General features: G+C 42.7%; 1 protein-coding gene across 3 annotated transcripts in view; it reads left to right on the top strand.

Moving 5' to 3' along the window:
- The first annotated feature begins 174 nt into the window (after nt 1-174).
- palld (palladin, cytoskeletal associated protein) overlaps nt 175-14,948 on the top strand; it is a 52,899-nt gene continuing 38,125 nt past the window's right edge. For all 3 annotated transcript variants that reach the window (XM_070831714.1, XM_070831713.1, XM_070831712.1), the window contains exons 1-2: nt 175-320; nt 2,041-3,039. In XM_070831714.1, the coding sequence (XP_070687815.1) occupies nt 2,042-3,039 (998 nt within the window). In that variant the 5' untranslated portion in view covers nt 175-320; nt 2,041. The remainder of the gene's footprint in view (nt 321-2,040; nt 3,040-14,948) is intronic.

The following is a 14,948-nucleotide window of genomic DNA, read 5'->3' as shown; positions in this document are numbered from 1 at the left end:
TCACCACTACCTTCTGTTCCCCTGGACGACCATAACACTCTCTCTTCTTGCCAGTAGTCTGGCTGTGAAACCTGAGCCAGGGGCCAAATATATCCTCACACAGTGAGCAGTTAGAGACCGGGACAGATGGGACAGCAGGCCACTGCCGAGGCAGTACGCAATTGGACCCTGAACCTGAGAGATCTTGCTGACTGTCTGACCAATAAGGCTGCTCTTCTGGAAAGAGAAGCTTGTTTTTGGCGCATTCTTCCTTAATAAACAAGACAAACCTGGAAGCACCAAACCAGGAGAAAGAGTTTGGACAAATATCCCACTTTAAGGTAAATTTTGCCTTGTTTTTGTCAAGACTTTAAACAGTAATTTATGGTTTGCTGTTAATTGATTATCAAGAGTACGACTTAAATCATTCCATGTAACAGTACGGCTATTTTAAATGAAGTTGTTGCATAGAGTATCGGTCACATTCAAACATGGCATGTACAGTGTCTTCCCTGTCATGTTCTTTTAAGGACAATTTAATTTCCTTCTCATTTTAAACTTTTATTGTGTAAAATATAACAAATGCTGTGAAAATGCATGTATAAGATACAATAAATATTTTAGTTCATTTAAAGGCTTATGAAATCTTGGAGTTAGTGTAAATTTAGACAGCACTGACAGTTGTTAACGTACTGTCGATCAGCCTCAGTGTTTAAAATGTTCCACATTCATATTTAACAAGCACAGAGCTGTTGTTATTGTTCTCTTCAGAAAAATTTGAGAGGCGTAATCGTGGCTTATCCGTTTCATTCTTTATCCCACTGGCCGTCTGTGTTGTACTGAGTTGTACCTGTGTGCGTTTGAAGGTACTGACTGAGTTTCATGGACCTGTCGTGTAAACTCGGGGTGGGTGAGTTTGTGCTGCTGCTGTGAAACATAGCCCAGGGGATTAAAAATAACAACAGCTGGTCTTCAGGACGCCATGAGGTGCCGAGTGTCACACTGCGTCATGTGTGTATCTGCACAACAGCTTCACAACACACTATACATCTAGAATCACATCCCGAGAGATAAGAGTTGAAGAAACATGCCTATTTTAAACTACATGTGCATGTGACCTACTCCACACGCGAGTCAAAAAAATGAGACGTAGAGAAGTAGCATGTAAGAAGCCCTTGGTATCAGAGTAGACTCTCCGTCCCTCGTTCACAAAATAGTACAGCGAGAAAGTTGTCTCACAGGTATGATATGAATGCACGGACATTCAGAATTTCTTCTTTTCTTTATAGGTTATAATTTGTAATTTAGCCAAAATAAATAACCCATGCACATATAGTAATACAGTCTGTAAAGTGGTGGCCTTTAGCCCTATAGCATCAGTATTTACATCCATGCTGAAAGGATCAGTCTAATGGTTGATTAGTCGATTGACAGAAAATAAATCAGTGGCTGCTCTGGTAGTTGATTAATCTTATTTCATGTATCAAACATTTGCAGGTTTCAACTTCCTCCACTTCTTATTTTTCTGAATAAAATAACTGTTGGTGTTTTTGACTGTTGGTCAGGCAAAATAAGAGCTTTATCGCTAATTACATTCATTTCATGTGTTGTTTTGCTATTTTACAGACAAAATTACTAATTAATTATTCAAAAAACAGTCACTGGATCAATCAGTTTTGAAAATAATTGTTATTTTCAGTCATTACTATCCGTTAACGTGGAGTAAAACACATAGGAAGTACATCAAAGAGTTGAGTGATGGGGTAAAATGTCCTGTTAGAAACAGAACGAGTAAAAAATGCCAGTCATGTTCCCTCTGACCTCTGAAAAGGCCCCCGCTAATACCCACCAACTGTGCCCGGACAACACTGGCCTGAGTCATCCTGCCAGCTATGGCTGTGAGGGCCAATGAGCCAGTATTGTGAAGTCTGTATTTTAAGCTTGATTCCTCTTGTAACTGTCTTTTCTCTTTCTGCTGGTAGTTATCTAATGTAAAACTCTACTGTCTATTGCGTAAATATGTGTCATTTGCTGGCTAAAGATCGTTGATGTGTATTTCAGGATGCAGGACGGGAGTTGGAATCAGCCACTCCCCATCTCTCAGCTGCTGAAGGATCCGGCACGAGGCGGGACTTTGGAGGGTGATGGGGGGGTGTTTTCTGAGGCCTCCTCTGATGGGGAACTTTATGTGGACTCAGTGACAGAGCTGGATTCTGGAGATGGGGACTTTGTAGATCTCACTGCCTTCTTGAGTGCAGAAGAGATTAATCGAAGCTTGGACCTGGCCCTTGAGTCATTTGGTGACACATTTGAATCGGAAGATCCAGGCCCCTCTAATCCTACATCCCAGGAGCAGGCTCTCCAACATGTCCCCTCCCATCCTGCCCCCCCCCAGATTACTGAAAACCGCACTACAAGCACAAACCTGCAGCACCAGACCAAACCTCCCTGCCCAGGTGACAATGCAGCAGCTGAAGTCTCTTCCAGCCAGAACGCCCCCCTCAGCAAACCCGTACAGGCGTTCAGTGAATCTCCATCCTCTGCTGAAAAAGTCATCCGCCATAAACCCATCCAGCCGGTTTATAAGCAGGATAAACCCAGGCTGGTTCATGAAGGCTTGGAGCTGAATGATCGGGTAGCCTCAGCCACAGAGTTCTGTAGCCGAGCTGCCACGTTCATCGAGGAGCTCTCCTCCATCTTCAAAGGATCTGCTCACTTGGAGCAGCAGGTGGAGGAGGACTCCTCCTCTCCTGATAGTGGCTATCTGTCTCCAAGGAGCCGACGACCAGTCCCCCAGGGCTCAGTCTCTGCTCCCTCTCTGCCTCCTCGCCAGCAAGAGGAGACACAGTACAGCCAGCCAGCCATGAGCCTGGAGCCTCAGCCTGGAGAACCGACAGGAGTGGCAGCTTCTGCAAGGTACCAACCCTCTGGAGCTCCGACCACATATGGACAGCTGTCTCCTCCTTGCTTCATCCATAAACTGAAGAGTCAGGAGGTGGCAGAAGGAACCCCCATCCGTCTGGAATGCAGAGTCACAGGAAACCCCCTGCCACTTGTCAGGTGAGGTCTAAACATGGTTGGTTCAGGGTTTTGGAGGTATGGATGTATAAGGTATTTATTCATAGTGTGTGTATTACCTACAGTAGATGGGGGTCGGTGCATCCCCAGTTTAAAGCAGACAAGAGTACCAGCATGGAAGCCAAGCTAGGTGTGATGGACCAGGGCTGCAGCAAAACATATTTTAATATCTGTTTAAAGGGGACGTGTTCAGCACTTTTTAATGTCCCTTCAACCTACAAATGTGTCCCTGATGTGTCTCGAGACCCCGAAACCTTGAGACAAGACAATCATCTCTCTTTCACTCCTGCTTAATCTTTTCTTGAATTTGTGTGGAAACATGCTGTTTAGATCTTGCCCCCCTTGTGACATCACATATGGCCTGTTGAACACGTGACCTCCTTCAGCCCTTCAGCAGGCTGATCGTCCTGCCCACTGAAAACCTGGTTGTTGTTGTTGTAGTCTAGCTCCAGTGAAACTAAGGTGTCGAGTGTAGCCTGTAAATTATTTTACTGCTGGCTGCAAAAACACACACAACAGTCTTCATGTCTTCCCCCCATTTTAGGAAGCGAAGATTAAGCAGATTTAATTTATTTTGGATGGAAATCTGATAGAGATGTAAAACCTAAATATGACAACACACAGTTTCATGGTTGGATCAATACCAGCTGACTGTGACCCAACTTCAGACGAGCGCTGCATGTTTTGCTGTGTTTTATGTTGTTTTACTGTTTATTTGGCAGGTTAGTCTGTTGAGCTTGATGTTAACATGTTGCAAAGCTAATGTGTTTTTTGTAATTGGTGGGTGGTGCCTGATCAGGCACGTGGAAGCCGACCAATCAGAGGAGAGCTTTTCGGGAGCGGGGCCTTAGAGAGACAGGAACTAAAACTGAGTGTTCAGAAAGAGCAGTATACACTGTATGAGAAAAATAACGTGTTTTTTGAATATTGCGAGAAATAAAAATATTCTAGTAAGACCCCAAATAAAAGTACCAAGCTGGAAATAAGCCAAATGTAACCTTTAAGTGTATGCTATTTTTAAAAATGTTCCACCGCTTTACCTTGCTGCTAGACAGACCTTTCTATTGAGGGAACTGAAGCCATTAACACCAAAACTAACCCATAAAGCGGCAGACTAGAAACACCCTCGTTCTGCAACATAAAATTACTGTTTGTCAGGTGGCTTTAAAGAAAGCAGACATAGATTAACTGACACCAGTTCCCCGTTCTGACGGCTGGTAAAGAGATGACATTGCGATGACATTGTGTCATTGTGTAATGACACAATGTACAGAAGTAAGTTTTCTTACTTACATACGTCGTATTTTGCTTCTCGAAACTGTTCACGGACAGTCTCTGATGTGAGACTAGTGTTCTTCTCTTATTTAAGTTGATCACTGGAAAGATTGGTGAGCCAATTGATTCTCAAATCCACCCCCCCCAAAAAAAAATCTGACTTATCCATAGTGGTGTCTGGCCAAGCAAACTGTTTAGGTTTTATTTATCATGTTGTTGAGATATCTGTCTCTGAGCTTTCTATGTTCCCCTCAATACGATGTTGGTGAATTCAAATCACGTCAATGAAAAATGCATTTTTAAGAAGAATTTGACAGCAACATGGCTTTCAGCCTCTTGTGGTTCATCCACAGAACAAAAGCGTCTTTGGTTGAAAATAGTTCCAATGAAATGGATGAATGTGAGACATGTTACTCTTGAGTTTTTAATGTAATTCTTTAATACTCCAAGCATTACAAACAACATTGCATTCAAGTGGAGGCAGAGATCTCAGAGATTGATACACTAATGGATATAAGCCTGAGTAAATAAAACCGAAACTGCTCGATACCACAAGGGCTAAATGAAAAAATATTCAGTCTTTTGTTATTTAAATAAAATGACTCTTTAAGAAACATAATTTTCTAGGAAGAAGTTAAAATGTTAGTCATACAGAGGTCGAGTAAGATTAGTGTAAAGATATGAGCATGAAACATTCAGAGTATTAAGTTATTGAACGAACATGACCTCCACTGAATCCGCTGACCTACAGTGTCGCTGATGTTGACCAGGATTCAGCTTTGCTTGCCTGGCTGTTAGAGATAAGGTGAGCGAGATGGGAAGCGGCCAGGAGGTGAGAGTTACCCATGTGTTGACAAGCAGAGCCCCTGGTTTCGGGTTTTGGGGGACTTCCACTCTGTCCATTGGTACCTGTGCCAGTTAAAGCAGTGACACTGTCTACTTTATGCCCTGTTGAACTGTTTGAGAGGACAGCACCTCGTCCCCACCAGTCCATCAGCAAACTAAAAATACACTCCTCTCTTGTTTCTAGATATGTCAACCTCACAGCTCAGTCAACATGCTTGTTGTTATGAGACATACCTGTACTAATTAAAGTTGCGATCTATTTGAATTTGATGATTCCAGGGCTGTAAGGATGGTCTTTCAACAGTGTGTGTGTGTGTGTGTGTGTGTGTGTGTGCCTGATAGTTTAGATGTTCTGGCTGTCCATGTTGATCACTTTTAAACTATTAAATTCTACTATTTAGAATAGCTCCTTCAAATTTCTGGTCTGTATAATGTCGTATGTCGAACACAAATTCAATAATTTTACTATTAAAAATCAACATGCCATTAAAGGCTGCAGTATTACATAAAATGAAAAAGTTTGGATGGCTCGTGCATCAGTTTGTGCACATTTCACTAAACTTCAGCCTCACATGTTCGGTACCTTTGGACGTCTTGGCTAGAATCTTACCTAGAGTTGAAACAAATGTGGGTTTAACCAGTCTTTGTCTTGTCTGAGGTTATAATAATGGACCCTCCATGTTAAGCTGTTTTTTTAGGTGCAGAAGACATAAAGCCAGTGTCCCAGAACGTGTATCTCCCCAGTAGGCAGTGAGGGGCCTCTTTGGCTGTATAAATAGTCTTCAGGCCAACAGGAGCCAGGCACGGGAATGCAGGCAATGCAATGACAAGACGTTTTCAGTCACCATGCTCTACATTTCCCCACACCTTCTTGGGGAATATGAAGGTAGTATGTAGCATGTTTAACCACAGGGAAACAGGAGAGCCCAGACAGGGTGGCCATACTGAGGTTAAATAACACTAAAATGAAAGGAAAGCTGAGCGAGGTGAAGTGGGCAAATAATAGTTGCTGTTAAAGCACTTCGCCTTTCCCTGTCATAGTCTGTGTATAGTTTACACTTCTCTCAAAGAAGGTTTGACCTTTTATGATGTTCAGAGTGATGTCAGCTGTTGTTACAGAATCAGATGGAATAATTTCTTAACTGGATGCAGCATTTGTGCTGTAGTTTCGTTGTTTAATATTGTGTGGATTAGTGGATTAATGGATTGTGTGTATTTGGCTGCACAGTCAGTGACACACACTCAGTATTGTGCTGTCACTTCCTGTGTTGGCTATTGATTATGGACACTAGATGGCAGCACATTATATACTATTTGAAACAAAACTGTGCATCTTCTGGAAGCAGCTACTTCTGCAAGTGCAAAAGATATCCATGTAGTGACATTAGGCTGAGAAAAGGGTGTATCAGCTGTGTGTGTGCTGAGATCTAATTAGCTGAAGGAGAAGCCCGAAGCCAGTGCTTTCTCTGCTGCTGCTGATTCACTACTTATTGACAGAATTCACTACAAAACTTTTGAACTCAAACATCTCACACTCATGCTTCTTGCTGAAAGTCAGTCATGTCAGCCAGGCATGACTGACTGTATGTTGTGTGTGCAGGTGTGTCTCAGTAGTAGTTAGACCTATTTTCATGTTTTCTGTGTGTTCCACTGGAAAGTTATTGGTTGTTACCCCTTTTTTTTCTAACAACCATTTCTTGAAAGTGTGTATTCTGTTATATGTATGTATGTGTACAAGCTTGCAGATGTGCGTGCGTGTGCTTTTTGAAATAACACTTTACAATAAGGTTGAATCAAATGCCTGACTTCATTTCCGTGGGCAGCGCCTTTGATGCAGTTGCCAGCCCGAGCAGGTGACACACCTCTTCATCCCCTCGTTCTCTCACACTAATGAGTCGGAGCTGAGCTGATGCCAGCATTTTGCACGGCCAGTGAAAGAGACATTCCTGGTGGTTGGGTGCTGGGCGCGGTCTTCCGTGGTCAACCACAATTTGTCTCAGCCGGAGAGTCTTACGGTGCTGAGTGCCTGGTATTCTTCAGTATGTCTTCATGCTCCTCTCTCACAATGTTTTATGCAATGCTCTGTTTATAATGATGCATCTCTGGTATTGTGATGTGTGTGTGTGTGTGTGCTGTATCCCTGTGGGAACCACTTTGTGCATTTTTTCAGTCTGAGGTAATGTTGGCCTTTCTTTACTTCTTCAAGGGGCTGCTTTTGGGTTATGATTAGCTGTTGGCATAAGACAATATGGGATCTATGCGTCAGTGCAAGACCATTGTATGTGTGTGTGTGTGTGTGTGTGTTGTTTAAGAGAACATTTCTAAACAAAATTGATGGCGTGAGGTCTGGTTGTACAGAACACCAAACACGCTGTGGGTGCCTGGTGACTGATTTCTCACCATTTAAATGCATAGCAAAGAAGACAGAGAAAATCCATCTCCAATTGTGGCATGCTCAGCGTGCTATTTTAGGCATTTTGTCTGATGCTCTTCCATGTCATTACCCTAACTGCATGCTGTTCAAACACGGCATTTCAGAACTTGACTTGGAGTTGAATGAAGGGAGATGGGCAGTTCTGGGAGGGAGCAGCCTCGGCTTCTTGGTTTTTTACCAAATACACAAAACCACAGGGGAAACTTTTGGAGGATGAGAGGCTGCCAGTGATTTTTTTTTCTGTCTCCAACATCACATCAGGAGCAGGCGACATTCCATGGATTGATTTGTTGTCATGCATACAGTTCAGTCCTTTTCTAAATTCAAACTTTGTACCCTGTATGAGCCGATATTGGCCGACAGGATCCTACACACCAGCAGGCACACAGACATAAAAAGAGACACACAAACGTGTAATCCAAATGTTCATTTTGCAAATTGTCTTTGTCCTAATACTTCTTAAATTGTCCCATTTTATTCCCCTTGGTAAAGAATGACCAAATTCAAAAATCTTTCTTTACAAGGATAAATACTTCTCCCACTAAGAGAGACGTTCAGTCCTGGAAACCAAACCACTCGATCAAATTGTAGAATAATTCATCCCTCTCAAGCCAGAAGGACCAAATCACTCTAATGTGCTAATGGCTTCAGGAAAGACCTTCCACCACGTCCTGTTATTTACTTACTTTTCAAAATACCCCACAGTTTGTATTCTAGTTTTATGTCTATGTTTTTATATTTGGTGTATGATTATAGGAGTCCTGTAAGGGCAATGCATCCTGGTCTTTCAATTAAACTCACACTGTGTCAGATTAATAATGGACAAAAAGAATTTCAACTCAACCTATGTGAGGTGCAAAGTGGCATAAAATGGTGAGAGTAACTGTTGCATGTAAAGGAAACACAAAGAAAAATGACTATTATTTCTTATGAGTTTGTTTTCTTGTTTAAGCAACAGTTTTGTCTTTTTTGCAGACTTTGCATTGGTTTCCTACACTTTTGCACACAGATAAAGCAAAAATGTGGCATGCAGTACCAGCCTGTTGTTGCAAGAGCAGTTACTAAACCAGCTAGCAGTTACAGTAGCCCTTCCTCCTACATTGTGTGAAACAGACTTGGTATGAGGTCATAGCAGGTGACCCGCTGCTGACTCATGACGTAGCCCGACTGTAATGCTGACTGTTTGGCAGTTTGTTTCAGGAAGGCCATAATTTCAAATTCTCCCTCATGGCCTAATTTGATCTCTGCAGGAGGAGAGGAAAGGAAAAAGCTCTGGTATTTTTATACCTGCTTTAAAAAAAAAAAAAAGAAATTTAAATGAAGGCATGATGTCATTTCATATTTAAGCTCCAAATAATGAGAGAGCCTTGAGTGACTGTGGGGGCGCACTCTTACTTAAAATTAATACTGTATGGCAACTATTTGACAGAGGCTTAACATTCCTGAAACGTGAAAACATTTAACAGGGTGGAACTTTAACTATGGATGCTGTATGGAGATTTTACAAGTTGATGTGAGGTAGTGAGTTTGACGTATTATTCAGTTCTCACCATGCTGATAACTGAACCGTGTTCTTGCCTATGTGTGTTACACGTGGACAAAGATGTGTTTGTGACGTGAGTACATTTGAGCTTGTTCACTGCAGGACGCCAAAGAATTTCGTGAGGTTACCATGAATAGAGAAAGAAACCTTTATATAATCTATATCGGCACTGAACGGACCGTACGCCTTTGCAACACTAGCGCAGCCACTGTATAATCTGGCCTAGTGCTGATGAAGAACACATAGATAATCAGCAGTAAAACATCCAGATGGACACACGTCGGGGCTGATCCTCAGTGGTACGTTAATGACTAGTGACGAATGGAGCTGTCCTCTCTGAGCCTCTGCGGTGGCCTGGAGACAGAGTGTGAAGTTTCAACCCAACGAGGTGAGATTTTTCCTGCTCTTCTTCAAGCCTCGGAGTCTAGAAGGCTCCTGACCTTGACCTTTAATCACATACAGCACTGAAATTCACATAATCTACGTATTTGTGTGTTCTTTCATTTTTCTATCTATTGATCTTTACTTAAAGACATCACAGACATGTAGGCGATGTGGAGTACAGTACTTGACAGAAAATAAACACTTCCTTGTACATAGTGTGTAGACTTTAGTGTAAATATATTTGCAGCTAATCAAGAGCTAATAAAAAAATCATTTCTTAGCTTTGTGGATGAACTGTTCACACTGCCAAAAGAATTCTGGCCTCATTGACAGCACCATGTTCAAATCACATTTAACGCTTAGTGGGTGAGTCTTGTGCAGCATGAAAAGGGATTTTGTCACTGTTTTCTCTTTTCTTTTTCTCCCCAAAAACGTACTGTATAAGAGTGTAACTTTGACTTATTACATAGTGTAAGGAATGTTTTTGTTCTGCCTGATAGTAGAGGGCCAAACTAGATAGGGTTGATAAATTATTACTAAACTGAACAATCAGGCGAGAAGGAGTTAAATAAGAAAGGGAGTAGTGTAAGATTAGAGAGAAATGAGATTTCTAGAGAGTTATATAAGTGGATCAGTGACAGTTGAAGAAGTGGAATACCAGATTTAATATGAAGCATGTCTGTTGCGGACAAAGGCAGCAGTCATGCACGGCAGGAGGATGGTAATCTAAGACAAGTTCAACAGGAGGATGGGCAGAGGACACTCCATAAATCTTCACTCTGTACTAAGGCCTCTCCTCCACACCAGTGTCAGCAGGCCTGTTTGACCTCATCGCTAAACATGCACACGTTTACCTTCACCATTAAGTAGCTCCAGCAGGCCTTGCATGGTCAGTAACACATGAACGCTCTGACTACTGTCAGTCAGACCACAACAGCTCAAATTACTTGGGCCTCACAACAGATATGGGACCAAAAGTTCCACTATTTCAAGTACAGGGCACTGAAAACTCTGGCCAGGTACACATTAGCGTACCTGGTCTGTGGTTAAGAGTGGGCAAGGCATCCGTTCAGACACTTGAGCCCTGTCTGTCTTTACTCTGCACTCAGTTAAGGTTTGTAGTTTTGAGTCATCTGGGCCTCGGGGTCTGTTCCACAGCTGGGCTGTGAACAGTAACCACCGGGTTACATTCCTCTGTTCACCTGTTAAATGACTCTCTGCTATTCATCATGCTTGATAAGGCATGGCCATTAGATTCAGCTTACAGTAATCTGCCTTTTGATGAGATATTTTAGGCTGTTATTTTTCCTGGAGGTTGGATTCCTGTGTGGCTGCCAAAGAGCCGTGTTTGATGTTGAGCCCGATTCAATTATGTATCTCTGACAATATTGAAGTGGTGGAATTTGGTGCGTGCTATTGTGTGTGTTTATGTGTGTTTGTGTATCTGGAGTGTTTTCGTCTGCATAGAAATAGCAGCAGAATCTCTTGCTACATGTGTTGTGCATTTGGCAGTCTGTTGTGCAAATATCAGAGTCTGTGCAGGGATACTTGTTTTACGACCAGGCGATAGGTCAAATGGGACTCATAAAAACAAGCTCAAGTCTTCCTTCCCATGTCCATGTGACAGGATAACAGCTGTGTGAATGTTAAACTGTCTTGCATAGAAACTCAAGATATGCATCTTTGTCCTTCAGTCCCTCCATGTTTGTCTTTTGCATATTCCCTGAATAAAATATCCCTGCTTTCCACCCCTTTCAGCTCAGTGCTGAGGCTGCTGATGTCCTGGGAAGAGACAGTTGGAGTGGGGGGTCCGCAGGGTTCGGTTTCATACAAAGAGAAGAAAGGAGGAGGAAGAGAGGAAGATGCTCCATGTCTGGCTCATGTGTGTCTGATCAGAGCTCAGATCTAAGTCCATAAATTCAGAGTGTGGAGGAGAGGTCACAGAGTTCAATCCCTACAGCGATCCCAGCCTGTTGCCTCTCTTGCCATTCATCCCCTCTTTGTTGGGAGTAGTTTTACAGTAATTTCTTGCCTTTTTCAGTTTTCAACGCCGCAGAATTACAGGGTGCACTGAGTTCAACACAGACTAGTGCGCATTCACTTTGTGAAGCATCTTATCGGTGTGTTGCTCACATTCTCCACCCTTAAAGACTATCTCAGACAAGATTTGGCTCCAGAACTGAAGATATCTAAGGATGCTGATTAGGTGCACTGCTAACCCACACACCAGGAGAGGTGGTCTGGCTGTCATGGAAGATATTTTTGTATGCTTGTGTGTTTGCGTGTTTGTGGCAAGTTCGTGGGTGGCTGGTGGAAGGGGGGTCATGCACACTTGTTTTTGTCAGTGTATTTACACGACTGAGACCACAGATGGCCAGAATTATGCCGCGTCCTCTGTGCAAGAACTCAAACATTGCACCTGGCCTGTGCAATAAGCAGGATGTCAGCTACAACAGGACAGAGCAACTATCAAAAAGGAGAAAATATCCTCACAGTGACATATAACATAACATATAGCTGTACAGTAGGTGACCACAGATCTGCTCTGTGTGGTTCAGCTATTGCATGAACTCTAATTGTTGTTCCGAGAAAGTTATGATACATACCTAAAATTAGCACGCACACAGACTGTTATGTGGTTTATCTACAGCTGTAATTACTCAGTGGCAGGAAGATCGATGATTGTGGTTATAGAGGAAGAAGTTTGAAATTTGTAAATTGATGCACAACAATTTGAAGCACAACATCTGACATAAACATCCTCTTTCAGTTTAGGTGTAGTGTATATGTAGAAACCTACTGCGGTTTGGATGTTTGAGGAAAGTTTTTGGTTTAATTAGACCCATGACTCCTCCATTAAAATTAAAAGATAAATTCCTCCATCCCACACCAGCCAGAATTAGACTCAGTCATACCCACGGGTAGTTTTACAAATAGTTCACAAAATGCCAAAAGCACAAGTAACCTCAGTGTTGGTCTCAGCAATAGTGGAAGACATCCGATCTTGCTGGTCGACAGTTTGCTTCCATTTGGAAGAAACTTGTTTGAATATTGCTGTTGTGGGATCATTTATTTTATAAGGCTGATATGTTTAAATTAGAGCTCTTCTGGATGTTGCTTTTGTTGGTTTTCATGCTGGATTTATTTGACAGATGGGAGGATATATTGTCCTCACAGCATGACATCATGAGAGGACATGGTCTCTGTTTTTGTTAGTGTCATTTTGTCTCCTTGGAGCGAAAACAGAAGTTGCCGTAACAACATGCCCCCATTTTTTTGTGATGTCAACTGACCCTTGAAAGACCTTTTTATACAGCGAAATATTATGTCCAAGTGGGTGTCTCATTGAATACGTATGAATGTTTGGTTGTTTGTGGTGTGACTGAAAAACTTTTTTGCATTTGTGTGTGTGTGTGTGTGTGTGTGCGTGCGTGCGTGTGTGTGTGTGTGTGTGTGTGTGTGTGTGAATGCTGTGCGCACCTGTGTATGTTTGTATGTTAATAAACCCAGCATGTTGCTTGCAGGGAGGAATCTCTTTATTCTTGTTGACTCATATTTTGGAAAGCTGCTTCCAGCTGCACTTTTCTTTTCTTTTTTGAATGTATTCTCTCTCTTCGCTCTCTCGGAGGAGACCTTTAAGACAAAGCAGTTGGTCTGAGAAGGCCGCTGTCAGTCGCTGAGTAATTAATGGGAACATCCAGAGACCGTAAAAGCCCTTCCTCTTATTAACCCATGTTTTATTGTCACTTAGGGGAAGTACGGTGCGTTTCATGTTGTTATCGCTACAAATGGGAGTGTGTTTCACAAACCCAAAGAACTTGAATAAAAGAACCGCATGATTACAGTGTGTGCCACTGGGACAGGACGTTGTTAGGTGTGTGTTCTTCTCATCATAGATTTTTATGTTGTCCAACCTCACACACAGACGCTCAGAAGAGAGCGGACCTGGTAACAAGCACCACAAATAATCCCATCTGCTACGTCCCAGTGGTCGACTGTCAGCCTTCTCATGGGCAGCGACCAAAATATCACCAGCTCTGTGTGCATTAAAGCCTGAATGGAGCCCCCGCAGAGAGTGAGACACACCACACCCTTTCATTCTGCTGCGGACTGTGCATCAGACATCAATCCTCTGTCTCTGAACACACCACAAATACCAGATTTCTATTTGCTGACCTGGGCGAATTTGGTGTTTGCAGTGCTTGTATGGTCTCGCTGTGTGTGTGCATGTGTGTGTACAAAGCATGGTCAGTCACAGTAGCCACAGCCATTTGTCTTCTCCTTGCCAGGTGCTGCCAACTCAAAGTGGTCTATTTAGATCCTGACTTATCCCAGCTATTTTTGTTCAGACCCAACTGGGCTTTTAAGTGGCCTGCTTAGTTCTGGCATGTGGGATTTATCAAGTAAGGGCCAGTATGTTTAGTGCCCCCTCGTTTTGTGTCTCTTGCTGTAGTACTTACTGTGGAATAATCATCTTTTATTTTCATGGCTCCCCACTCCTGCAGTCGCAGGACAGAGCCCCAGAGGTTTCCATGGTGACTGGGTCACTTGGCGGGAGCCCAGGGTTCGCTGTGGTGCTTTTGATAGTCAGCAGACTGTGGCCTGGACTTGTATAGGAAGTTTTATTTGTTAGGGAGACAGAGTCCATAAAGAAACAGCTAGGGAATCCATGACTTTGTGAAACTGTTTGTAGTCCACAAAATGCATCACATTAGAGGGCACATACCTGTTTCTAGCCATGAAAGATTGAAAGCTCCTGTAAGTTTAAGTAGCATGGGCAGGATTCATCCTTGTTGTAAGGAAGAGAAAAACATGGACATAATTCAAACAACCACTGGAATTATATGAAAGCAGTCAGTGTGGGCAGCGTTGAAACATTTTCTGTCTTTTAAATGAGTCTTAAATGTGTTTTTTCTGCCCTTACGTCTTGTGTGGAATTTGGCAGTTGTGAGCTGCTCCCTCCCTCTCAATCCTCTGCTCAGTCCGAGCATTGTGTGTATGTCTGACTGCGTGACTCAGAGTGGCAGTCCTGGTGTGAGAGTGTCAGTGGCTCGGTGTGTGTCATGCTGTCAGGAGGAGACGCTCTGTGTACGACCTCAGATCAAGGAAATCATTACTGACTTTAACTAACTGGGAGCAGCACGACAGCTCAGGTAAGTTACAGTTTGAACAACCAATCTTACCTGGTGGTGACATGGTGGTGAAAGTTGATCCTAGGTGGAAAATTTGTTTTATTTGCTCTTCACGGTCTATCCATACATTAAGAGTTATAAGGTGGATCATTAGACTCAGAGCACACTCTCCCTGAATGAGAGTACAGCCATGTTGGTTACATCTCATTGAACCTGGCTGAGGATTTAAGTCCTTTAGGAGAACATTTATGCTTTTTACTTTAGAAAAATGTGATGT

This window comes from Pempheris klunzingeri, chromosome 6 (assembly GCF_042242105.1).
Source record: "Pempheris klunzingeri isolate RE-2024b chromosome 6, fPemKlu1.hap1, whole genome shotgun sequence".
In the NCBI taxonomy this organism is placed as follows: Eukaryota; Metazoa; Chordata; class Actinopteri; order Acropomatiformes; family Pempheridae; genus Pempheris; species Pempheris klunzingeri.
Note: the sequence above shows the minus strand (reverse complement) of the source record. Positions and strands in the feature narration are given on the sequence as shown.